The following is a 26,323-nucleotide window of genomic DNA, read 5'->3' on the forward strand; positions in this document are numbered from 1 at the left end:
ACAAACCACTGGGAAAATGAAAGAGATGAGACCGAGCGCTTTCGTCTATTCAGACATGAAAATGTCTGAATAGACGAAAGCGTTCGGTCTCATCTCTTTCATTTTCCCAGTGGTTTGTCTGCATACTAGTATCACGCGTTCAAGTGATTTCTTCTGCATATATATATATATATATATATATATATATATATATATGTATATATATATGAGTGGATGGATGGTGAGATAAACACAGGGAACCGTTTAGGGAATAAATCCCTAAACGGTTCCCTGTGTTTATCTCACCACCCATCCACTCATCTGTCTTACATATTTCAATATATTTATATATATATATATGTGCATAAAATGAAAAAAAAAATAGAAAAATAAACAAATAAAGCATAATTAAAATGAACAAATAAACTTAGAATAAATGACTGGATAAATACCAAAAAATAAACAAATAAAATTAAGTAAAATCATAATATAACTACTAATAACAAAACAAAACAAAATAAATACCACTAGCAATTATAAAACTAAAACAAAGTAGAATAAAAAAAAAAAAAAATAGAATAAAGTGAAAATAAGCAAGTACTCCAAAGTTTAAGAAATAAGAACAAAGACCAGAAATTGTTGTTTTGGCTGATAGAGAGGGCAACGCATATAAAGAAATATACATTTATATCACAGAAAAATATATGTCTAACATGGGATCACAAACCACATCCAACACCAAAACACATAGATAAAAACAAATCAAAATGTCTTTTCTTTTCAATGATGGACGCAAACGTTTGAACTCTAGCTCCGCCCACATTCCCACAACCGATAAAAGACTAAAAAACTAATATATCTCCAATATAACTATGCAGACTCGTTCATCTGACAAGTAAATGACCAAGTGTTGCATGATTGAATGAACTCTTCAATACCTTAGATGTTCAGCGTGCACACGCGCACGTATTTTAGCTAAAGCACGTCAGATCCTCTCTCCAGAAACTTCCGCGGGATCCCTTATTGTGTCGGACCTCACCCGCGGTCATTTGGCTGAGCGCGAAATGACACCTGTATTCTCCATTGCCAACTGTAAGTCGTCATACGGTCGATATATATTTTTTACTATGTGTATCATTGCTTGTATATAAACAACTATGTATGAATACCGAGTGCCCATACTCAGTTCGTGTATTGTACATTGTGCAAGTAAATTAAGCAGTAGATAGCAAAGAATAAATTGTACATAACATTATAGTTTGGCAACAGCCACCATTTGAAAATTGTATGTAAAATAGTACCATTGGCAACCGCCAGTATTTTCCTCCTGTACTGATTTGAGATGATGATCAGTCGAGTCTTGTCGGAGAGATTAAAGAGAACAAACCAAAACTTCGGTCGTCTCAACGCCTCCAAACCTAATGTAGATGATTAACAAATCTACACAAATCCTATGGGGGGTGGAGGATATATTTCACTCAGTACATCTCCCAATTATAAAGAAAACACTTGTATAATCGAAAAGAGTGTCACGAAAGAATATTTTCATATCACCACTACAATTCAAATTACATATTATCGTATGCTGTGAATTTCGCGTACAGTAGTAGCGGAAAGTTTGGACGCGAAATTACAGGCGCCCAAACTTTTTGCTAAACTCAAAACACACGAAAAATGCCCGTTTCCGATCAAACTTTTCTCTATTTTTCAATGCTAGCGTCTGTACCGTTATTTAAAGAGACAATACGCACCACTTGGCAACTTTGTTTAGTCGCTCCCGGGACCACGTGGTTTGTAAATATCTCTCACGTGGACTATACCCGTTGCACTGAGAACTAGCCGTTAGGGCGGAGCACTGGGAGTTCCCCTGTGGTGCCACATCTAATTATTTCATAATTTTGTTTTATTTTATAATTCTATTTTATGATTTTATAATGTTGCCACACATGATTATATTATAATTTCTGTCACACACCACCACTGAGGTAAAAATCAAAGCCATGTTTTCTATACAAAGGTTTCGTTTCTTCGAGTGTAGACATGGCATATGGAAAAGAGAGAGCGACGTTGCCGCTACATCTAATCTCTGGCCCCGCCCCCCTCACACTGCATTCAGAAAAAATTGCATCCACACGCACGTTCTCGCCATGGATGCCCATGTGTGGCAACACCGGGAAATCTCCTAGCCCCGCCTTATCGGTCATTTCTCCTTGCGCTGACTATAGTCGATGTTTTTTAAGTGGTCTCTGTTTTTGTGCATCGATATCTCCGTAGTGGGAAGTGGTAAAGAGGTGTGAAGAGACACAATTTTTGCTATTATAACCCTCTATAAGGAGGGTTATAAGTGTAAAGATATACCCACTGTATTACCTGTGGATATAGTTTTAGACTGATGTTACTAGGAGACTTGCAATATTTTACTTATTCAAATATTAGTCTATTTATTCGTTCATTTATTTTATTTCTCGCGGGCGATACTGAAATTGCATGGATCAATGGAGGATTTCTATTCATTCATTTGTTCGTTTATCAATTTAATCATTCATTCAACCATTTATCTATCATTTTATTTATTCATTCATTAGTCTACTCATTTATCTACTTTTTACTCAAAACACCCCTTCAATATTTCTAGGATATTCTGTCATTTCTTACCATCACCATCATCTCCACCAGCATCATCACTATCCTTATTGCTTAGTGAGGGGGGAGGTCTAAACTGAATAAAGTAGCCTGGCTTGAGGCCAAAGTGAATGTACAAGGATAATTTTCTTTTTGTAGCATAATTCTTTTTATTTCATTTTGGCTTCCGTCAAAATATCCTATTAAAGGATAAGTACACCACAATTTCCAAACCAAAATTTTTTCTAAATGAATTTTAGATTATGTCTAAATAAATGAGTTAAATTTGTTTTTCCGCCGTCTTGGATTGTTCTTACGTTTTTATTGTCTTTTTCATTTCACCTAAACTAATCGTCTACTACAAAAGTTGGGAACAGTGGTCGCCATATTGATGACGTATTACGGTGTATATAAAAACAAAACCGCCATTTACAGTACATAGAACGTGCAGAACTGCGCTGTGAATCTCTCACTATATTTCTATTTTTTCTCGATTCCCCTCCGCTTTGACCATGTGCAGCTTGGAATAGTAGCAAATCGAAACTGATGGACAGGATTTGTGTGTGTGAATTCTGTCATTTCTCGCATCCGGGTATTTACAAGCCACAACCAAAAAGACAAGCTGGAGGCTAGTTGACCATGATCGCCCAAATCCAGACCTGTTGCCTAAATGGCCAAGACATGGGGCAGTCTTTACCATCCCCAAAAGTAAAGATATTACCGCCACTGGCACGTGTACTATTCCAAACAATTGGAGAGAAACCTAAAATCAAAAGTCTATTTGCAAAAAAGGAACAGAAAAGCGGTAAGCTATTTTTATTTGTACATTTGGTAAAATAAAAAATAGCTCAAAGACGTGAACGTCAGTGTATCATGACGCAATGCATGAATGATTTGATGATATCCCTTGGAAGTATATGGGCCTAGGCCCATCTCCTTTTTTTTTTTTTTTTTTTTTTTTTTCAGTGGGCATGCACGCCTAGGTTTATGCTTCATATTGCCTGATGTAAATTTTAATGGCCAGCACACTTCATATTTCATACAAGTGATGAGGCACTGCAAGCTGCTGAAGAGCCCAACATCTCGGAGCCACAGGTTGATCCTGAGCCCCATGAGCCTGAGCGAGTTCCCAACACCCGTGAAGATGATACAGTGCAGACTGTCGAAAGTACGAGTAGACTGACAAAACATCGATCAGTTAAGCTGCAAGCTCGTTCTCTTGTACAATCAGTTGACCCCTGTGTTTCTGTTGTAGTGAATACAACGTCCAGTTTATAGTTCACACTTTTTCCTTGAAGATGAACACCAGTTTTATCTACACAACATTCAGGTATTTAAACTGACCCTGTACAGTGCTCATGCGAAACAGACTTGGGACTGTGTGAGCCAGAACCAAAGGCTTTGGCAAGCAAGGATATGGAAAGTTGTGAATCGTCATTCGAATCTCTGATGGATGATGATGATGATGATGATGATTATGAGACACCTGCAGATGATTATCCTGAGTATGATCCTGAAATAGAATCTGAGAGTGAGTCTGGAAAAGATGAAGAAGAAGAGTGGATTCAAAGTGAGGTTAGGCGAGTGTAATTTTGGAAAATTATTAGCAATTGTCTGTGTGCTCAGTGTTTTGTAATCAATCATCCCTGTTACCCAGTCACGACAAAATGATTTTCATTTGCGTCTTTTCAGGAACACAAGTGATGACCTGAACGAAACTCAAGAGTCCAACATGCTAACCAAGAAAGGCACATTCATCACTGTAAACCAAATGTGCCTCAACAAAGAACGTGGATTTACAAGGTAATATGATGCATTGTGCAAGTGTTGTGTTCACATTATATATATACACGACACATTTGAGTTTGTACCGGTGACCTACACTAAACATAAAATAGATAATGACAATTTGCCCTTTTTGTTTGAAATAATTCACATATTCCCTTTAAAGCTTTCAGATCATGGGATGGTCAAAACCATTACCAGAATCTATACTGTTTGGATCTAGCCATAAACTGAAACAGTGAAATAGTTTAAAAGTCACAAGTGGTGACAATGAAATAGAGATTATACAACAGGTTACCTACTTAGGAGTGACCTTTGATTAAACTTTGTCTGGGAAGGTTATAACTGCTCTAACAAAACCAAATGTTTGTATAGAAAGAGAGAGAGAGAGAGAGAGAGAGAGAGAGAGAGAGAGAGAGAGAGAGAGAGAGAGAGAGAGAGAGAGAGAGAGAGAGAGAGAGAGAGAGAGAGAGAGAGAGAGAGAGAGAGAGAGACTGCTGGTGTCTGTATTCATTAAATTAGATTATGATTATGCTTGTAGTTCATGGTACAGTAGGCTATCCAAAATATATCAGTCTAAACATCATGTGGTTCGAAATAAAATCACAAAGAGTTTTATTTTTCATGTTGAGTTTTCAATATCAATTTTACTTATCTATCGGTATTGCTATTGTATCATATTATTGTTACAATTATCTTATTACATATTATTTGTTTACTACCTCATCTACCATTAGCTTTTTCTTTCTTTACATAATAGGTTATATCAAAGATTATTTGTAAATACTTATTATGGTTAACCTATTCTGTTCTTAGTTATGTACATTTGCTTTTTCTTTATTTACATAATGAGTTATGTCAATGATTATTGTTTTCAGTACTTATGTTTTAATATGTTCCGTTCTTAGGTATTTTATTATTTTAAATGTGTTTTAAGATAACCACAACGGAAAGAAGCTGCATGTATTATTGTGTTATCCTCTCAATTCTATACATTGTATTTTTACATTTGTGAATCCCATTGTCAATAAATTTATCTACTTTCGTTTGAATTAGAAGAATTTTCTTTTTCACTCTCTGGGAAATGCTCAGTTTGTGTTGAGTCTGCCATGTTCGATTTTGCAATACACGACAATACGTCATCAACGAAAGATGACGCTGGCGATTTTTTTTAAGACAATGGATATTAGGGTACAGACAATCTTCAATTAATGAGGCAAAAAAAAATAGTTTCTATATGTGATTTACCATACATTCATGTAAAATAGTGCATATGTAGTGTGCTTATCCTTTAATTTTTGTGACAGTCTCCCCTTCCGGGTTTAGTTACCATTATCATACTGTCAAGATGAATCTATTTCCAAACGACGTATGTCATTTGTTTGCAAAATCGTCATAATGTCAAAAAATCGTCTTCATCTGCAATCATTACACAACTATAAATGTCACAAAATGACTAGGAAATACAATGTTCAATCTCTGACGTCATGTCGTCCATGGATCGCTTACCCGCCAACAAAGTGAAAACTGTCGTGAATTAGCTTTCGAGCAGCCACAAGCAATTACCTCAACAAGAACGACCAAACAGTCATCACCAAATCAGCCAGTGAAGGTCAGTTGACGGATAACCATTTTAGAAAATACAGAGATGACAATAAAAAAAAAAAAATAATTGTCAGTATCAATATCGAAGGTAATTTGAATCTTAGTTCGTTGATCCCTATGCTAGGAACGTTCGATAATTGACGAAATAAATTATCTCACTCTTTGTTGATTTTTTTTTTTTAAGCAAAATACTACTACTGTTGCATAAATAAATCCCACGGGAAATATTTTGGAAACAAGGACAACTGGAAACTAAGGGATGGTTCGTTTAAATGTAAACGGTCCAAAATGAACCAATCTCCCGCCATCCCACAAGCAATATGGCGGTCAGATCACCAGGTCAAGGGGATTTCTGCGGTCGCAGGGCTGGACCATGAATATCTCTCCTGCATATATACATCACATGACTTGCATCCCATTCACATCAGCATTTGTAGGAAATTTATTGTATACATACTAAAACACACACACACACACACACACACACACACACACGAGCCCAACACGTAATCCAAGACCATGGTGAATCACGTCTCGATGGCGCAGTGACTAGAGTTCCCGGCTGCCACAACGGCGGTCCGGGTTCGAATCCCGCCCAGGGCTGAACTAATTTCACTATCACTGCGATGCGAGTCATTACTCCAACTCCCGTGGGCGAGGAGTCGGGTGTGAATGTATGCGTCTAAGGTCACAGCATTGCCCATATACGAGCTCTGAGCTCTTTTCTGGGAGGGAAATAATTGTCGATCACAAGTCCAACACGTGATCCAAGACCATGGTAAATCACACATACACTATATATATATCAAATACTGAATAAATATTACTCTTAAAGCATTAAATACTAAATATTAGACATGGAATATTAGATATATCAAATGACATATCAAAGTTTGTGTGAGATGGGCCACGTATCTTGTATGATTAAAATGAGCATCATCATGTATACATTTGTGGGGAAGTTTCTAATCGTTAAATTGAATTAATATTAGAAATCGTATGAACGAATGACCACAGGCAACCTTGCCCTACTGTTCTTATAGAATTAGTAAATGCTTCAGTAGGATGAAGCACGGAGAGCGACTACGCGTACGAAATGTGCACGTAAATTTACGAATATATACCAAAAACGTAAGAAAGCGTGGAAGTAGAATTTAGGAGGAAAGGGGCGAGTGTCGAAGAGGGGAGATATTATCTAAATTATAAAATTTTAAGATTATTTCGGGGATTTTTTTTAAGCATGTCCACCATCTATACACACGCTTGCTGACAGCTATCTGGCAGTGTTCAGGTTGACTGATGAAGAGCGAGTTATCGTACGCTTGGATGCAGACCAACGCCGCCAAGGTTAGACCCGACGCTACTTGTGACGTCATGTCGGTGCGTCCATGGCCGCTGTTGTCAATTTTATAAATGCTATCGTATTATAGTGTGTGTGTGTATGTGTGTTCACGTATGCGCATGTATGAAATACACTATGTATTCGTACTTAAGTTGGTTGCAATGTCTTTTAGGCTTTATTTTGGCTGTCGCAAGGCGATTCTAATCAACCAAAAAAAAACCTTTTGCCACAAAGCTAGGACGCTACCATTATACCATACAGAATGTACACAAAGGGATTTTTCGCACAGCCTAGGGTTCCAATCCCAGTAGCAAAGCTATTTAATCCAATTGTCGTAACTACACGCACACACGCACACACACACACACACACACACACACACACACACACACACACACACCTCTCATGGCGCTGTGGTTAGAGCTCTGGCCTGCCACTACGGAGGTCCGGGTTCGACTCTCGCCCGGGGCTGAAATAATATCAGTATCGCAGCGCTGAGGGGTGTTACTCCAACTCTCGTGGGCGGGGAGTTGGGGGTGTGTGTGTGTGCAAGGTCATAGCATTACCCATAGATCGGACCTACGAGCTCTGAGCTCTCTTCCAGGAGGGAAATAGCTGTCGATCACGAGTCCAACACGTGATCCAAAGACCAAGTGAATACACACACACACACACACACACACACACACACACACACACACACATATATATATATATATATATATATATATATATATATATATATATATATATATATATATAAATGGTTAATCGAATAGAGAAATATGTACAAACCAGAGAGGGAAGAAAGTTGGAGAGAGAAATGGAGAAAAGAGAGGAGAAATAAATAAAGAAGGTGGGAGAGAGGAATACAAAGAGAAAGAGAGAGAGAGAGACCTCGTTAAGAATCTTACAAACCAAAGAGTTCCTCTGACCGCGACAGCCCACAAGACCGGCGTGGTCCTCCTCCTCCACGAAATCGGTCAAGTGTCAAATGTGGTCTGTCGATATACGCTCTAAGGTCGCCCAGCGACCTCCTGGTTACAAACCGTGGATAGGATCTCAACATCACTGGTGTCTTGACGCAGCTAGGTTAAGTTAGCGTGGGTTAGGTTTGGTTAAGTTAGGGGTTAGTGGAACCTCGTTAATCTCAATTCTGGCCCTTCCCTGTTAGGACTGAGAAGGAAGAGGGCGGGTGGGGCTGTGTGTGTGTGTGTGTGTGTGTGTGTGTGTGTGTGTGTGTGTGTGTGTGTGTGTGTGAAATGTCACTCCCAAAGCCTCATTTCACTCACTAAAAAAAAAAAAAAAAAAAAAAAAAAAAAAAAAAAAAAAAAAAAAAAAAAAAAAAAAAAAAAAAATCCCTCTTCCTTCTCAAGCAGTGAAGAGTCTGACGTCTTAGGTTGGGGAGTGCACGCGTACCCAGTCGTGTTTATTGTAAAGCCTTCGGCCACACATCCAAGATTCTTGCCAAATGTTGTAAATTTGAAAATCTGGAAGACGACTTCGCTTACATGTAGCATTCTCGAATTCCCTAAAGACAATTTAGTTTCGCAATATATGACGTAAAAGGTGATTTGACGTTTGGAGATTGGAATAATAAAAGATCGTATCTTAAGACGTTTCTACTTAACCCATTCAACTCCGATGACAAGATGTCTTGTCATTTGGTCAAATAAAACAAAAAATCATAAAACACCAAAATGTTTGATCAAACACCAGAAAAATATGACGTCAGTCCTCACTTCGCTGCGAGCGAAGCGAGGATTGACGTCATATTTTTCTGGTGTTTGATCAAACATTTTGGTGTTTTATGATTTTTTGTTTTATTTGACCAAATGACAAGACATCTTGTCATCGGAGTTGAATGGGTTAAACAAATTCACTTGAGTCGCCAATGCAGTTGGGTTCCAGTGGTTGGAGAGAGGGAACAGCTTTCCAGTATGGGACGAGTCGTCGACAATTCCATCTTGTTGCCTTAATTTTCACTATGTGGAATATCCACAGCCCCACAGTAGTTGTCAACGATCTTTTAAACCTCCCACGGGTCTATCTCGGAAGAAACTTGGACGCTTGTCTGTGCTATGTCAATGTGGGTCTGTTTCTATTTCACTGAGCAGGGAGAGAAGAGCAGTCGCCGGTTGTCTGCTCTCCATGTGTGGAAAAGTGTACGATCTTGGAGTCAGTCCGGAAACCGAGTATCAGCCCCTCAGGGCTGCATCTCCTGATGGAGGTGATGAGAGGGTTGAAGACGGGTTCGGAAATTGGGTCTCTTTGATGTTCGTCTTGCAGGACCACAAAGAGTTACCTGTCATTGGTCATAGCAAGTCTGACTGGGTTTGAGTATGGGGAACCGTTTGTAGGCTGTGCGTCGTCAACAATGGGGTGTGGTATCCTTTTACTTTATGTCGTATGTAACCTGCTATTAGATGAGTTAGAAGTCTGAGATGGTCAGAAGTTAAGAACAAACCTAACCGAGGGTTGTGTCTGTTGCGGATATAAACCACCCCACAGGGGAAAAATGGCTGATTGTAAAATTCATGTTGTTTGCCCGTAGATCTGATCTCCAAACACAGATTTACCATTCCCGTGTGGAATGCAACCGATAGGAAAGGTGCACCCAGTATCAGTGCTGTGTCTTACTGCAATGCTTCTGACCCAGGCAGTGGGCGGGTGTCAGGGACGGCCCTTCATCCACAGTAGGTAAGATAAAAAGGGACAAGAGGTATTTTGGTATTCGTATGTTGGCGTACGTACGAGTTGTATGAAAGACTAGAACATAAGTGTTTTAATATTTCCATATCATGAGTCTTCCTTCCATTTCCTTTGGTCCTTTCAGATTAGAGTGTGCTAAAACACAACTTCGCTTCTAATCACTGATCATTCCTACTCCCTCCTCCAGAGGCGGAAACCCATTGGTGGATTCCCCCAATAGCATCTTGTGCATGATGGGATCCACCAATTTCTTTTGGGGTTTTCGGTGCCTTGAGTTGATTTGAATGTTATTAATTTCCTTTGTAAGCAGGAGGGAACGGAAGGGGCTTCCGTGAATCTATAGTGTTAGGTGGGTCTTGTCCACCAGTGCCTGGCACTACTTCTGAAGAAGGGCGAGGAGATGGTCAGTGACTATGGGCGAGAATGCGTTTTGGCGCACCTTAGTCCTAAAAAGGACCAAAACAGGTGGAAGGAGGAATTAAACCCTTTCACTTGCATAAAAAAAACTCGCAACGTGTACACTGATATTGTGTTTATCGGTTGCATTCGACACTAAAATATTGAATCTATGCATGGTGATCAGGACAAGTCCACGGGGAACGAATTGAACCTACAAGTTATAATTATTTCCTGTGAAATATCTGGTGTTTATTATGCTTAAAATCCAGCACAGCTTGTGGTCAGCCACTACCGACTGACATATTTAAACAGATTAGGTCAGGTGAGGTCATGTTAGGTTAAACTAAACCTATTTCAGTTAACTATTTCTTTGCTATGTAGTACCTAAATTTATTCTGTCTGTCCCTAGACTACTTCATCAAGCTATGCATGGCCTCTTTCGCTATAATGTCGCCATTAAAGCAGAATAAATTGTCAGGATTGGAAAAAAAAATATTATATATATATATACAGTATATATATATATATATATATATATATATATATATATATACATATATATATATATCAAGGACTACTATTACACAGGACGTGCGCACCAGGGTTGGCGATTTTTTTTTTAAATCAGATTTATTTGATTTAAATATATATATATATATATATATATTGTAGATTTTAAATATTGTGGGATTGCTATCTGATATGCGATCTGATTGCTAAAGGAGATTTTTAGCATATCAATATAAGGAGCAATGTTATATAGACTTGTCACAAGTATACAAGGAACGATATATGCCTACATGTAGTATATGTCACTGAGCAGCCCACAACAAGTTTCATCAACCTGGAAGGATGTCGTCTGGACCTGACAGAGTGGCTCCTTCAGGCAGAAAAAAATATCCTGTCTGGAATTATTTTGAAAAACTACCAACAACTTTTGGCAAATGGTACCGAGCTAAATGCAAAGACTGCAACCAGGAACTACAGGGCATTGTATCAAGATTAAAATCTCACAGAGATAAATGCCAACGTCAGTCACAGCATACAGAAGAAGAAATTGATGACCCAGGTAAATAATTTTACTTATATTGTGTGCATTTCTCCCTTTTCATATGCAACTATATAAATTTGGTGAACAATGGAGAGCATGTGCAATAAAAATGTGAAGGCCTAAAGAGATGATACTTCAACTTCATTACTTCTAAATTTGGGTAATGACTATATCACTATAATATACTGTATCCACTCAACTTTGGGGCCTAGATGATTGTTATTCATTTCATTCAACATTGTGTAATATATTTCATAGGTTCCATTGGAATTCAGCCCAAATGGATTTAGCCTAACCTAACCCAACTAACCCATTATTTTTAGTGAATTTAAAAGTGGACTCAATCCTGTGTGGTCTGAATTCCAAGCCCACCTATTTCATATCCTGTTAATTATTCCCAAATAATTTAGTGGCCTGTGTGAATATGATCATTATCTAAAAAAGAAAACTACTGTACTCAAAAGTAGCCTAAATCACACTCTATTCATTCATTTATTTATTCATTTATAAATCATGCAATATGCTAAAATTTTCTGCTTCCATTTCAGGATCTGCATCAACAGCTTCAATCCCTTCATCACCGGCTCCACTTGAATTATCTGCAAACTTCACTCTACCATTAAAAAAGTGACTATCAGGCTCCTCCACAGGCGCCACTTCTGCTAAATAATTTTCATCTAAAAGAAAGTCATCAACATCTCTGGACAGATTTATCATAAAAACTTCAGCCTCTCAAAAGGAAAATCTCGACAAAGAAGTTGCAAGAATTATATTTGCTACAAATTCACCATTTCGTCTTGTTCAGCATCCTCAGTTTCTCAAGATGGTTCAGAACCTGAGGCCAGGTTATATTCCTCCATCCAGAAAAGATATTGCTGATAAGTACTTGGATCTTGTGTATGAAAAGGAATATAAAAAGTGTGCAGATGACCTGAATAATGAAACTGTATGTCTTTCAATTGATGGGTGGTCTAACATCCATAATGAGCCCACAATATGTCACTAACAACATCCACTGGTCAGATTTATTTGACACAATAGACACACCAGGGAAACCTCACACTGCTGAATATCTTCTACAACTTGTACAAAATTCGATCAAGAAGGCTGAACAAGATTTTGGTTGTCACATTGGAAGTGTTGTGACAGACAATGCAGCAAATGTCACCAAGATGAGAAAACTTTTGGAGGAATCGAGTGAACCTGAACATACCGTCCTCACATACGGCTTATACCGTTCCTTGTATACTTGTGGCAAGTCTATATAACACTGCTCCTTATATTGATATGCTAAAAATGTCCTTTAGCAATCAGATCGCATATCAGATAGCAATCCCACAATATTTAAAATCTATAAAAAAAAAATCTATTTAAATCAAATAAATCTGATAAAAAACAAAAACAAAACAAAAAATCGCCAACCTTGGTGTCCACTAACCTCATACAATAATACCTGTTAAATCCGGCTAAAATTGGGATTTCAAAGCATAACAGTGCCTTAAAAATAGTTTCTTATTTCACTATAAAAGTTTATATTAACATATATTGCATTGAATAAGTCAATAGATGATATATTTGTCCTATATACAATGTTAGGTTTCTAGTTTTGATATATTTGTCCAATATAAAATGTTAGGTTACAAAGAAAGTAATGGCCTCCGCTAGCGGACCCAGGGATCTGGGTGCGCACGTCCTGTGTAATAGTTTCTAGTTTTGTGATTTTAGTCCCAGCGGAGCTAGCCGATTTAGGGACTGGCTTGTAGTTTCTGGGTGGCTTCAAATAGTGTATTTGGAGATGTTAGGGAAGTGTTGGGGTGATTTGAGAAGTTGTGTAATTGGGTAAGAGTTTTGATTTTCGCTTGTGGGCATGCGGGTGCATGTGGGGGTGGTCGGGGGTGTTTACAGCAGTCCCCCGACTGGGGAGGAGCAGACGAGGTTGGCTGCAAGGACGAGGAGGTCGACTTTGGAGGAGGAGTCCGCAATGAGGCGTTCGAGGGCTGTGGCAGGGTCATTGAAGTTTGACCTTAGGGGCCAGAAGTGGGCTTCCAATTCGGGGCACAAGAAGAGGCAGTGCTTGAAAGATACTTCCGCGCCACAGGTGCAGCGGGAAGTGGTATATTTGGTCCGCCAGTGATTCACCCGTATCCTGCTGACTGTTGCCGCAATGTACGGGGGTAGAGAGGAGAAGGTAGGGGGGGTCGGTCCAAGGCAGGTCTTAAGGAGCCATCCACGTTCAACAGCAGTAGAGTGGTACTCCAATTTCCAGATGTCCCAGGCAGCGCGGTCAATTTTGCAAAAGAAGTCATGTGCAGAGGGTTGGATTGAGGTGACTTTGCTGTTAGGCAATGTGGCACCTGTTTTGGCAGTTTTGTCTGCCATCTCGTTGCCAAGGAGGCCCACGTGCGAGGGGACCCATTGGAATCGTAATAGTAGTCCTTGATATATATATACTGTATATATATATATATGCGTAAGTAACCACTAGGAAAAGTAAACTAACGAAGCGGAGCGCTTTCGTATGATTACATCTTCACTGAAGATGTAATTATACGAAAGCGCTCTGCTTCGATAGATTACTTTTCCTAGTGGTTACTTACGCATTTGTGAACACACGCTTCTAGTGTTTTATTGCATATATGTATATATATGTATATATATGTATATATGTATATATATGTATATATGTATATATATATATGTATATATATATATATCACAAAAGAAAATAAATTAAAAACGACAAAAAGGACAAGAACATAAAAAAATATTTCAGCGCTCAGTACATTGTTATTAAGTCGTTACTATTTGTTAGCCATGATATTTTTTTTACAGTTTCTAAACAATTATCAAAGGGATAGTAATGGTAACTTACATGGTAGTACAGTACACTATTCCTAGTTTGTTTACAAAATTCATACTTTGTAGCTTACTTAGTTTTCGTATCAATTAACACACTTTTTTCAGGTGAACAGTTATTAGTCCGAATATTAGTTTGAAAGGATGGGTCGTGGAAAAGATCTTACTGAATGTGCAAGGAAAAAAAAAGTAAAGACAAGTCTGCAGATGAGGTGGCCAAGAAACTAGGTCGTCACGTGAAGACAGTTAGGAGACATTTACAAAACCCCAAATATCGGAATGTGCGCAGTGATGAAAACAAGACCCGGTCCGTCACAGACCGCGAGACATTTCCCATCTCAAGCGATGCGTACCGAAAACCCTGGATCTACTAGTAAAACTTTATTTGCAGATGCTAGAAATCAAAATATCCTCAAAACAACCCGAAATAAGGTAACTGGTACCTTTGCGAAACAGAAAAATAAGCTACACGTAAGCCTTCGTTGATCACAAAACTCAAAGAAGCTCGGTTAAAATGGGCTTGGATATGAAGACCGACGTCAAGTATATGTATTTTGTCCACTGACGAGTGCCGATCCACGCTAGATGGGCCTGATGATTGGTGCAAAGGATGGGCGTTTGAGGACAGCCCCGCCCACATGCGTTTGCATCATCAGCAAAAGGGCGGAGGAGTCACGCTCTAGGCTGACATCGTGGGAGACAGCCCGTTAAAGTGTCAGAATGTGTGAAGATTACTGCCATCACATACTGCGAGTTTATTAGGGATATCCTATCTGACTGGCTGGATGAGCTCGCATTATCTGAGCTTAACAGTAATTTTTATGCACGGTAATGCCCCTGGACATGTTGCTAAGAGAACCACAGAGTTGCTCTTCTCGATGGGATTCAAAGGAGACACTTTGATGAAGTGGCCAGCCTGTTCTCCGGATCTAAATCCCATTGAGAACTTATGGAGCATTATCAAAAAGGAGATATACCAGAATGACAAACAAAACAGGTGTAAGTAATCACTCTGGGAGGTTATACAAGACGCTAGGGCAGTCCGACCCTCTACCATCAAAACACTGACTACTTCCACTAACAACCGCATCTTTCTGGTCATCAAACAAAATAGTTCATACACCAAACACTAATCATGGTTTAAGGGTTCTATAGACATTTCATTTGTGTATGTTGTTATTACATGGTATATTTATGTCATACGAGTTATCTATTTTTTAATGAATTGGTTTATCCTTATAATAGATCAAAACTGTACATTATTATTCCAGAACTATTGTCGCGGTTCGCCTGAAAAACAAGTATGTTAATTAACATGAAAACCAAGGAAGCTACAAACTATAAATTTTGTAAAAAAAAAAAAAAAAAAAAAAAGTTATTTAGACACTGTAAATAATGATCTTGGTCTATTACCTCGGGTCATTGTGTATTGGTAAATCAGTTCTTGCCTATTTCCTTCTTAAATCTAAATTTGCCCAATCTAAGTCCATTACTACGAGTCCTGGCCTGCTGTTTCAACATAAAGACCTTGCCTGCGTCACCCTTGTTACAGTCCTTGACCCATTGAAACACCTCTATTAGATCACCTCGCTGACTTTGTCTTTCCGGATAACTTGCTTATGCCTACCACACAGCCGGGCGCGCCCGTGACTTCCACCTGTTTCCAGCTGCGACCTACTTTCCCTTTCGCCACAGCGCGCCCTCCACCCTGGCCGCAGCCGCGAAAAGAGAGATCCGACCCTTTTTGGGCCTACGCTGGAATTTGCATTCGAATCCCTTCCCTACCAGAATTTATTGTATTTTGTCACCAGTGATTCCCCTACACTTAAACTTCTATCTTCTTCCTTTCCTGTTGACGTTTCCCATTTTCATATAGGGTCGCGTTCCTCGCTAGTCGTTTCCACTGGTTTTGGTCCATCACCTGTTCCTTCTCCTCGAGATGTTTCTCCTTAAGGTCCTCTCTCAGTCTGTCCTTCCAGCGCTGCTTAGGTCTCCCTCGCCTGCATCTCTCCTGTACCTCCATCTCCATCACTCTCCTTCCCACGTAGTCTTCATCTCTTCTCTTCACATGGCCGAACCAATGTAATCTCCTTTCCTGCGCTTTCGCCGACGCCTCCACTACTTTCACAGTACCGCGGATCCTATCATTCTTTATCCTCTCCAACCTCGTCACCCCACACATCCACCTCAACATCCTCATTTCTGAGACGTCCAGCTTCCTTTCTTATACCTTTTTCAGTGCCCATGTCTCCCCATACACTTAAACAACAGCGACTTTTTTTTTTTTGCTTTGAGGTGGAAAGTGAAGAGGGTGGGTAGTCATTTACAAGTTTATTTGTAGGAGCGTCATTATTACTCATTGTCCCACTCCCACGGAGTAGGAAGTGAAAAACCCCTGGTAGGTTAACGCCCTCACACTTGCTACAAGCCGCTTTTTTCACTATTTTTATTAATTTACTTTATTTTATTATTACTATTATTATTATCATTATTACATATTTTATGCCGAGATTGGGTCATCTTCCTACCTGGCCAGGGCTGCCGGGAACTAACGGAAAACCGGCAGATGGTCCCGGGAATGGAACTCACGACCACCTGCTCCACTGTACTACAGCGCGACCCGTCATATAACTAAACTATGGTAATATAGGCGTGACCATGGTATTTAGGTAATACTAAACTATAATGATGTAGGCATCTCACGCCCAAAGATATGCTTGTTATCTGGGTAATCATAGTTTAGAGAGAAGGCCAGGGGGAAAAGTGTGAAGGTATGAAATGTTGGTTCTCTTAAGACGAGGTGAAATGGAATCGTTGAGGGGAGACGTGGTAGAGTGGGAGGCTGTTGGAAGAGGTTCAGTAGGGCATTTCAGCAAGATGTTGCAAGGCGAGAGCCGCAAGGACAACTGGGAGATCGTAAGAAAGCGGGACAAGAATATCCTGTTCGTAGACCCATCAGTATTGCCTTGAAACGTCAGTGAGGCTGGGACCGTCCTATCTTTTAAACTGGATAGGTTTTAAATGATTTATCGAAGGTTCTAATTAGCATTTTCTCATAGATTTTTTAGTGTGAACAAGAGAGTAAGGTAAAAGTATTTTAGGATGTTGGGTGGAAGCAAAGAAGGGGATCCATACTGCGTCCTGAGCTACTTTGTCGGCCCGTTCGTTACCGGGAATGACAAGACGAGATGGTACCCAACAACAAACGGATACGGATTTGAAGCAGGAGAGGATTTGGATGAGTCACGAAGGTATTTTGTGGATCAATTGGTGATGTAAGGCAGTACCAGCTGTAAGTCGGAGCTAAATATGACAGTGGGGAAAAGTAAAAAAAAAAAACTGATCTGATCATGTGTATATGCACACTACACACACACATACATGACTGAAACATAGCCAACCTTGATACAGTTGGAAAATAAAAACCGAAATATGGCTGTGCTTGACAACAAAAGGGGGGGGGGCAAAAATGCACGAGAATGATGTCTGGGAAGCAGAACCCTCGGTTACTTCGTGTTCAATGGGCGCAGGTGTAACGGTCGACGATTTCAAGCGTTCGGGAGAGGGCGCTTTCCACCTCCTCCCACGCCCAACAAGTGGAACGCCACGCCCGTACCAGCCCCCCTCCCCCAGCAGGGGCGTGGGAGCTCGTGGTAGGCACGAGCCTGCACTGTGGTAGGGCCCAGGAGCATGGGGATGAGAGGGAAAGGTGATGAAAAGAGGGATAGTCTTAAACTATATTCAGATATCCACGCTGATTAATCACTCCCTGATCTTTCGTTTAATTTGTAAAACTTGATGCAAATAGTTTTGTTATTGCCGTATATTTTCAAATGCATATTATGAAAAATGTGTAAACGGTGATTGAGAATGTCTTGTAAATTGCAAATTGAATATTATTTGTTCTGGTGTAAACAATGTGTACAATACAACATGATCCACTTCATCGGGAATTTCAAAGCTCCGATAATGTTAACGCCAATATGATTTTTTGTCGATTACGTGATATATTTTCCTATTTAGGCTTCTGTAAATTTCCTGAAAACAAAAAGAAAAATGCAAGACAAATATTTGTATATTTGAATCATGAAAATCTCTGGGTGGATTAAAACTTATGCTCGTGACTTTACGAGCATTTATACACCAATCGTGACCTATTCTTAACATACGCACGAAGATTTTTGCAGTAAAGATAATTTATGAATATAAATCTATATATGAACAAACACGACGGCGAATTCCATATTTTCTACCTTTTATGAGTGTAACATCTCTTCCCTAGTCCAGTCGCCCCGGAGCGAGCATTACATCCATTATCATCCTATCTTATAATATCTTTTAACTGCTATAACATGTTCTATAAGATCACAAACACCGATACATAATAAACAATAATTCTTTATTTAAGAATATGCATACTACAACCCACTACTACCTGATCCTTAACAATCCTTAATTCATTGTTCGTTATTTCCCGACGTGTCACTCAAAATATATGTAATAACAGCTAAACATGCCACTTTAATGGTGGGATTGAGTTGGGCATATCATCCAATTTCATGTGGGTATGAAATATACGGAACTATATTGTACGGGGCTATATTTTTGAATCAGTACGTTGTGATAAAAATATTGGTTATGTAATAGTTACTACTTAGTAAACTTACAATACATACCGGTCTGGAATGCGAGCTGGAAGTTGTTAGCTATGCTCTTGTATCTATATATTTTTTCCGTTTTAAGCATTTGCGATAAAGTTCGTAGTGTTTTTATCAATCAGGACCCGCGTATACACTGTGGTCAACACACAAATTCCCGAACAAATACAAACAAACTGGGTTACTTTGGAAATCACGAGGAATTTGGTAAGATGAATTGTAACCTCTCGCCAGTTGCCATAAGATGGTCAGTTAGCGGAGGTCGAAAACGCGCATGCGCAGAGCAGAAGTACTTATTTTCCTGAGCAATGTACCTGTGGTAGTTGTATATGAAAAGAATGCAAAATTAAATAAATATTTTTTAACTCAGATTTGAAGTACAGGAAATGTAAAACTATTGTCAAAGTAGTATTATGTTGAATTTGCATGGACAGCAGCGAATCTTGTATCAACACTTGAGTACAAGTGGGAAGGAATAACTGTTAGGACTTTTTTATGTATAGTAACGTCTGAATAAACTTCTAAATGATGAAATGAAGCATCACAGAATTTTATTAGATAGTGCCAATAAGAATGAAAGGGGAGATCTTCTCATCACAGTGTGTGTGTGTGTGTGTGTGTGTGTGTGAGTGAGGCGAGGGTGGGGGTTCCGAACTTCCGAGTCTAGGGAGGAGGAGGTATAGCTTCTGGTCATCCTGCAGCCTGCTATCGAATTGTACATCAAAATCTTGCCTCCATCTTAGTAGGCGTCATCTGAAGCATGCTGGTGTCGCACTTGTCTAGTTGTGGGTTGGATTTTCGCACTCCCATCCGATTCCCAGCAGTGAATGTTAGTTACCTACTCCCAACCGTCCCCAAAACGCATCTTATGGCAAAGGTGACGGCTTCGGCCGCAGATACTCAGCGACTCCTGGCGTGTTAGGCTCCTCACTTCACCCGTTACCTTTAAGGTAGTAATGGAAAACTCGCGTCAATATACACATGTTTATTGTATGAAAAAATAACAACTTGTTTATACAATGTCACATTTGTACAGAATAGTGATGAAAAACGGACGGATTTGATTAAGTAGACTTAAGAGATGCAACTTAATTGAGCTTGAAGAAGGAAAGAATTAGAAATACAAATTAATCTAAATCAAATAATAGAATAAAGTAAAATTAAATAGAACAAAATAAACTACAAGAAAACAAAATAGAATAGCATAAAATAGAATAAAAACATAAGAATAAAACAAAATGTAATGAGGTAAAGCAAAATGAAAAACAAAACAAAATAAAATAATATATATAAAAGAAAATAATATAAAGACACCACACAACTTAGAATGATGTGGATTCCCGCTTCTTCACCGAAAAAAAGAAGAAATAAAAGTCAGAAAGTAAATTAAATTGGAAGGTCTTAAAACAAAGTATATGTATGTATATAGAGGCATACTTATACATCCAACTACACACACACACGCACACACACACGCACACATACACACACACACACACACACACACACACACACACACACACACACACACATATATATATATATATATATATAATATATATATATATATATGCTAATAAGAACACGGGTACGTGTGTTCACTTATGCAAAGTAGACCACTTGGACCAAGTGGTCTACTTTGCATATATATATATATATATATATATATATATATATATATATATACAAACGCACACACGTACACACACATGCATGCACACACACTATAGTTTGTTGGTGTCATGGTACTGTTTGTTCTGCTAACTCAGTGGTCCTGAGTTCAGTTCCTGCCCAGGGATGAGAAGCATCACGGTCCTGTATTTCACCATCCGTGTGTGTGTGTGTGTGTGTGTGTGTGTGTAAAAGGTTACTGCAGTACTCATAGTTTAAGCCATATGAACTATGAAGCTCTCATTCGGAAAGATAAGAGCTGTCGATCACGAATCCAGCACGTAATCTAAGACCGTGGTCAATGTCACACACATGCACGCACGTACATATGCACACACACCCACATACACAAAGGCATGCGTTTATAAGGGTACATGCATAAATGTTAGAATATATATACATCTCTTTAAAAGAGTATGTACAATTGTAAATATTTATATATACTATTAAAACTATATCTGTGTAGTGAGCTTACATGTCGTGTTTTGTGTTCATGTGTACAAGTAAATTTCAAATTTGTCCTTCATTTTTGTGTATTTTATTTATTTGTTTATCATTTTGTGTGTGTGTGTACGTGTGATTGTTGGAAATGACTCTTATGTTTAATCTAATTCACTAGAGTCATGTTTAAAGTTTTGAGCCATTGGCTCTATTACAAATTTTACTTAATTTATGACAACATCACCAACCAATTAATCACTGTTGCCATACAGGTGAGTTTAACTTTTTATCATTGATGCTGAAATGAAAGACAAAAAATTCAATTCCACCAATCTATCCAAATGCAGGTGTTAAATATTATGTCTGTAAAATCTGAAAAAAAAAAGCTTCTCGTTGATGGTATTGTTGTTGTTGTTGTGTTACAAAGAAAACGGATCGATTGTAGCCAAGACCCTCCAACCTATATATGTTCTGTTTGTGTCTGTGTGTTCATATCCCCTCGCCTCCCCAGCCCCCCTCACCATCTTCAAGAAATTCGAAGCCATTTGCATAAAGAAAATGGGAAGCACGGTGCGCCAACTATTGGCAAAAATATGCAAATACGCTCATAGTGTCTATTGCATATGCAAGTCATGTTTGGCTCCAAACCCGTCTCGATTCTCAACATCTCCCAGTGACCGGCTCTCCTAACACTAGGGGCAAAAGTGACCGCGAAACGATTTCTGGCGTCTTGAAGAACCCCGAAGAAGGTCTTTCGGGATGCCCTAAAACTCCCCGGTCGTCGTCCTCGAGTGGACTTCGGAAGGACTTCGAGGGTTTCCTCGAGTCAAATTTGACTGTAAGACGATTCTTCAAGAAATTTCGTAATCCCCTGTAGGGTCTCGACCCATCAAGAGCCAGTTCACTCAGGAGGCTGGAAGGGAGTCGGTGAGGGAGGTGGGGGAAGGGGTTTCCTTGTTTATAAGACCAAGATGATCTCTCAATCTATCACCGGCGTCGACAGGAGCAATCCTCTCCGAGGTCCTTCTCGTTAAGCCTCACAAACGAAGAAGGTCTCGAAGGAACAAGGAGAGTCGTTCCATTTGAGACCTTTGCCGTCTCGGTTCCAGAGTTCCAGGCAGTGCTCCTCCTCTCCGTTTTCGTACCTGGAAAGAGGGCAAAGGTTCTCTCGTTATTAATCTTCTCGTTAATGACCGAAAGACCAACTTCCGGATTGTTCAACTCTGCTCACGAAACCTTTTGTAAATTAACTGAGTAGAGAACCCGCAGCCCCGCAGCGTCCGGCAACGGTTCTGGGGCCCCTCCCACAGATCTCTCTGGGAAGAAACTTCAGAGGAGCAGTCGCCGGTTCTCAGCTCCTCATATCATATGTGGGAGGGAAATGTAAGGAATAAGGTTGATGCTGAAAGGGAGAGATCCTGGGCTGAGTGTCAGCCCCTCAGGGTTGTGCCTTCTGATGGAGGTGAAAGGGGTAGGACCACCTGAGACAAGCTTTTTTTTTAGGTCAGGGGTCACCGTGCCTCCTCCCCCCCCCCAAAAAAAAAACAATTAAAGAAAATAAAGAACAAATAGATATGTCTGTTGTCTTTCTTTTTGTGTACTTTGTATGCTGTATATTGGTAAAAATACGTTGGTTGTCTTTAATTTTTATGTATGTTCATTGTATTGTACTAAACAGAATTGTAGTGGCCTGCACTCGTCATTCTCTCATATATCTGTCCCACTGTAAAAAAATAATAAAAATAAATAAATAGATAAATAAATTGGTGACCCCAGTATTGGGTGAATAAAATCGTCTGGCGCTTGATCTAAGACACGTACGACCTTGTGGCATTTACTTGGATTTAGATTTCCCTGGCAACAGGAACAGGCAATTCTATTCAGTAGAAGAGTTGAATTGGGGTGACAGAGAGACATTCGGGATCAGGCTGCCTGCCCAACTGAATAAAATCGCCTTGTGGTACAGACAGGGCCCCTTAATATTAAGGGGATTAAAATTGGGAATTACTCGGTCCTCTGAGATTAAAGGGGAGGAGGTACATTCAGTTAACCTTCCCATGAAGTAAAAGAGATAAAAAATTACGTTTTTCTTTTCGGTGTGTCGTTTCGCTGAGTTCCTTATGTCTACACAACAAATATGCAATTTCGTCATTCATTTTATATCGGTGTGCGGAAACCTTCTATTCCTGTCGAAAAGAATCATCTAGCGATGACCATAACACAAACTCAAAGTATACAACAATTCACCACTCTAGGAAGGTTATAGCTTTTTCATTTTCTCTTAATCATTAAAAATAGAAAATAATACGAAATAGGGGTAACTTTAAAATATGGGGACTTGGTGATTTTTTTTTATATTGCTAGAAAGATTTGATTTGGCTAAAAAAGGATTCTCTTTCAATGTGAAAAAGTCGGATATCTTCACTTTCAAAAACGAAAATGTCCTTTCCAAAAATAAAATTAACTTAGGGGCTTATACCTAATATCCAAAATAAAAATTTCTAGAAGACTAGACGCTATTTATTTATTTATTCACTTACCTATTCATTTATCTATTTATTATTCATTAATCTATTTGTTTACTATAAATTTATTTGTTTACTATAAATTTATTTATTCATCTATTTGTTTATTTATCTATTTATTTGTTTATTTATTAATAATTCTATTATTTATTCATTTATCTATGTTCATTTATTTATTCAACATTTATTTCTTTACTTATTCATCTAATTATTTATTCACCTATTTATTCGTCTATATATTCATTTGTTTATTTACATGTTTAATAATCTACTTTTTTATTTGTCTTTTTATTTATTTATTTATTCATGCATTTATTTATTCATCTATCTATATATATCTATTTGTTTATTAAGAGAGGAAGAATGAAAGACGATACTTAACTGAAAGTTGTTTGGTTCTCCAGCATTCCAGTTGGTGAAGGTAATTGGGTTCCCGTTGGACATCCAGAAGAAGCGGCCCTCCTCCCCCTGGTCCGTCCCGGATGTCCAGAAGTGCTCGTGGCCCAAACCTGCAAGGGCCACAGGTATCAGGTGACAAAGGCCACACAAAGGTTCGGTCTGTCGCAAAGGACCCGGTCTGGGTGGGTGATGTGGGAATTTTGATGTTTTTTCGGGGGAAGTAAAAAGAGGATAATTTGGCGCGGTTATGTAACGGCAGGAATCCAAATGCGCGCGCGCGCACACACACACATGCGCGCACACACACACACACGTGCACAAGCACACACACGCGCACACACACACACATACACAGACACACACAAGCATACACACACGCGCACGCACACTCATACATACAAGCACGCACACACACACACACATACACGCACTCACACGCATACACACACATACACGCACCCACGCGCGCACGCATACACACACACACACGCACACACATACACACATACATATACATGCACACACACACCACAAGCATACACACACGCAGACACACACATACACACGCACACGCATACACACACACGCACACCCACACACATTCATATACACGCACACACACGTACACACACACACGCGCGCCCGCGCACACGCGCACACACGCACGCATACACCACACACACACGCACACACACATACGCACACACACACACACGCATACACACACACGCACACACACATACACACGCACACACACACACGTCCCTGTTTGAATGAAAATAACCCTAGAGACGAGAAGTAAACGGAACGAGAATGGAATCTGGGTTGAAAGTCTTGTTTAGGGGATCTCGACCCTCCTTTCGTCACATAGCCCAGAGTATTATGGATTACTGTTGTCCTTTGGCCTCTTGGAGAAGGTCAGTTGTTAACATGGAATTGTATCGCTAAGCATTCACTAACTCCACTAGTTTTTCCTTTGTGGACCTATTTGGGGGATACTATGGACTTCTAGGGGTCCTATGGACCAGAGGTTGTGGACCATTGGACGCTAGTGACTCACCAACATCTTGAATGTGTTCCTCGAGGAATTTATTTTCGCGTTCGGTCTCGATGCCCGCCAACTGCATCCCGTGAAATCGGCAGTACTGCGCCGCTTTGTACCAGTTGGCCTGAAAGAAGGAGGCAATGTCATACAACAGGTCATCATAATTTTATTTTTTTATTTAATTCCTACAGTCACCCATTAAGTCTATTGCTACCAAGTCAGTTCACACACAGGGCGTGTGGCTTGTGTGTGACGTCACTTGGGGGAAGACGAAGAGTATAAAACTATATATATTATCTCGAATATTACTGGCTGGACCCGCAGCCCCACAGAGACAGGCAACAGTTCTGGTTGACCCCAGAGGATTTTATTCAGCCCAGGGCAAATACCCTTGTGAGCTGCAGAAGGCTGGTGTGCTTACAGGAAGAGTGAACCATTCACTCCTCTCTACAAGAATAATGTAAAGAATGTATGGGTCAGTTCTATTTTACGATAACATGTATTATTTACAGGGAGGAATATGGTGCGCGTGCACGTGCGTGCGTGTGTTATGTATGTATGTATATATATAATATATATATATATATATATATAAATATATATATATACATATATATATATATATATATATATATATATATATATATATATATATATATATATATCACGCGCCTTTGAATGTATGTGCCCCTGTATGTGTGCACGTGAATGCGCACGCTTTTTCTTTTTGTTAATTCCAACGTCATGACAGCAACCACTTCTCCATTAAATATAACATGCGAAATAGACCTCGTACCTCTTTGGAAACATCCAATCGATGATCTGCAACCCGAGAAGGCCTTTCAAAGCTTCCCGTTTTTCTTTAATGCCACCACCCACGACCCACCAATTACATGCATTGAAGAGGAAGAGGAGGGGAAGGAGGAAGAAGAGGAAGAAGAAGAAGAAGGGAAGACAGGGTTAGGTATTTTTACACTCTCCGGAAAATCGAGGTGTATGGGGTGATCTAATTGAGGTATTCCAAAAGGTCAAGGGAGATGCAGGCAAGGTCATCATATTAAGACTGCAGGGTAGGACTCGTGGTAACGGGTTTAGATTGAACAAATTTATGTTTAAGAAGGAAATAGGCAAGACCTGGTTTACAGATAAAGTGCTTAATGAACGAAATAAGCTTACTAATCATGTTGTGATCGCTCAAACTCTTGGTTATCTTAAGAGAAGATGAGATCATTT

At 39.4% G+C, this 26,323-nt stretch overlaps 2 protein-coding genes across 3 annotated transcripts in view; both read right to left on the reverse strand.

Annotated features, from left to right (window-relative positions):
• LOC143021893 (uncharacterized) overlaps nt 1–19,158 on the reverse strand; it is a 100,022-nt gene extending 80,864 nt beyond the window's left edge. The window contains exon 1 of the mRNA XM_076179715.1: nt 19,028–19,158. Coding sequence (XP_076035830.1) covers nt 19,028–19,097 — 70 coding nt within the window. The 5' untranslated portion in view covers nt 19,098–19,158. The remainder of the gene's footprint in view (nt 1–19,027) is intronic.
• Nucleotides 19,159–20,729: 1,571 nt separating this feature from the next.
• tfc (Brevican core protein triforce) overlaps nt 20,730–26,323 on the reverse strand; it is a 43,881-nt gene continuing 38,287 nt past the window's right edge. For both annotated transcript variants that reach the window (XM_076175465.1, XM_076175475.1), the window contains 3 exons: nt 25,106–25,214; nt 24,029–24,155; nt 20,730–22,266 (listed from right to left, as the gene is read on the reverse strand). In XM_076175465.1, coding sequence (XP_076031580.1) covers nt 22,152–22,266; nt 24,029–24,155; nt 25,106–25,214 — 351 coding nt within the window. In that variant the 3' untranslated portion in view covers nt 20,730–22,151. The remainder of the gene's footprint in view (nt 22,267–24,028; nt 24,156–25,105; nt 25,215–26,323) is intronic.

Source organism: Oratosquilla oratoria, chromosome 3 (genome assembly GCF_046742065.1).
Source record: "Oratosquilla oratoria isolate Oo_2021 chromosome 3, ASM4674206v1, whole genome shotgun sequence".
Lineage (NCBI taxonomy): Eukaryota > Metazoa > Arthropoda > Malacostraca > Stomatopoda > Squillidae > Oratosquilla > Oratosquilla oratoria.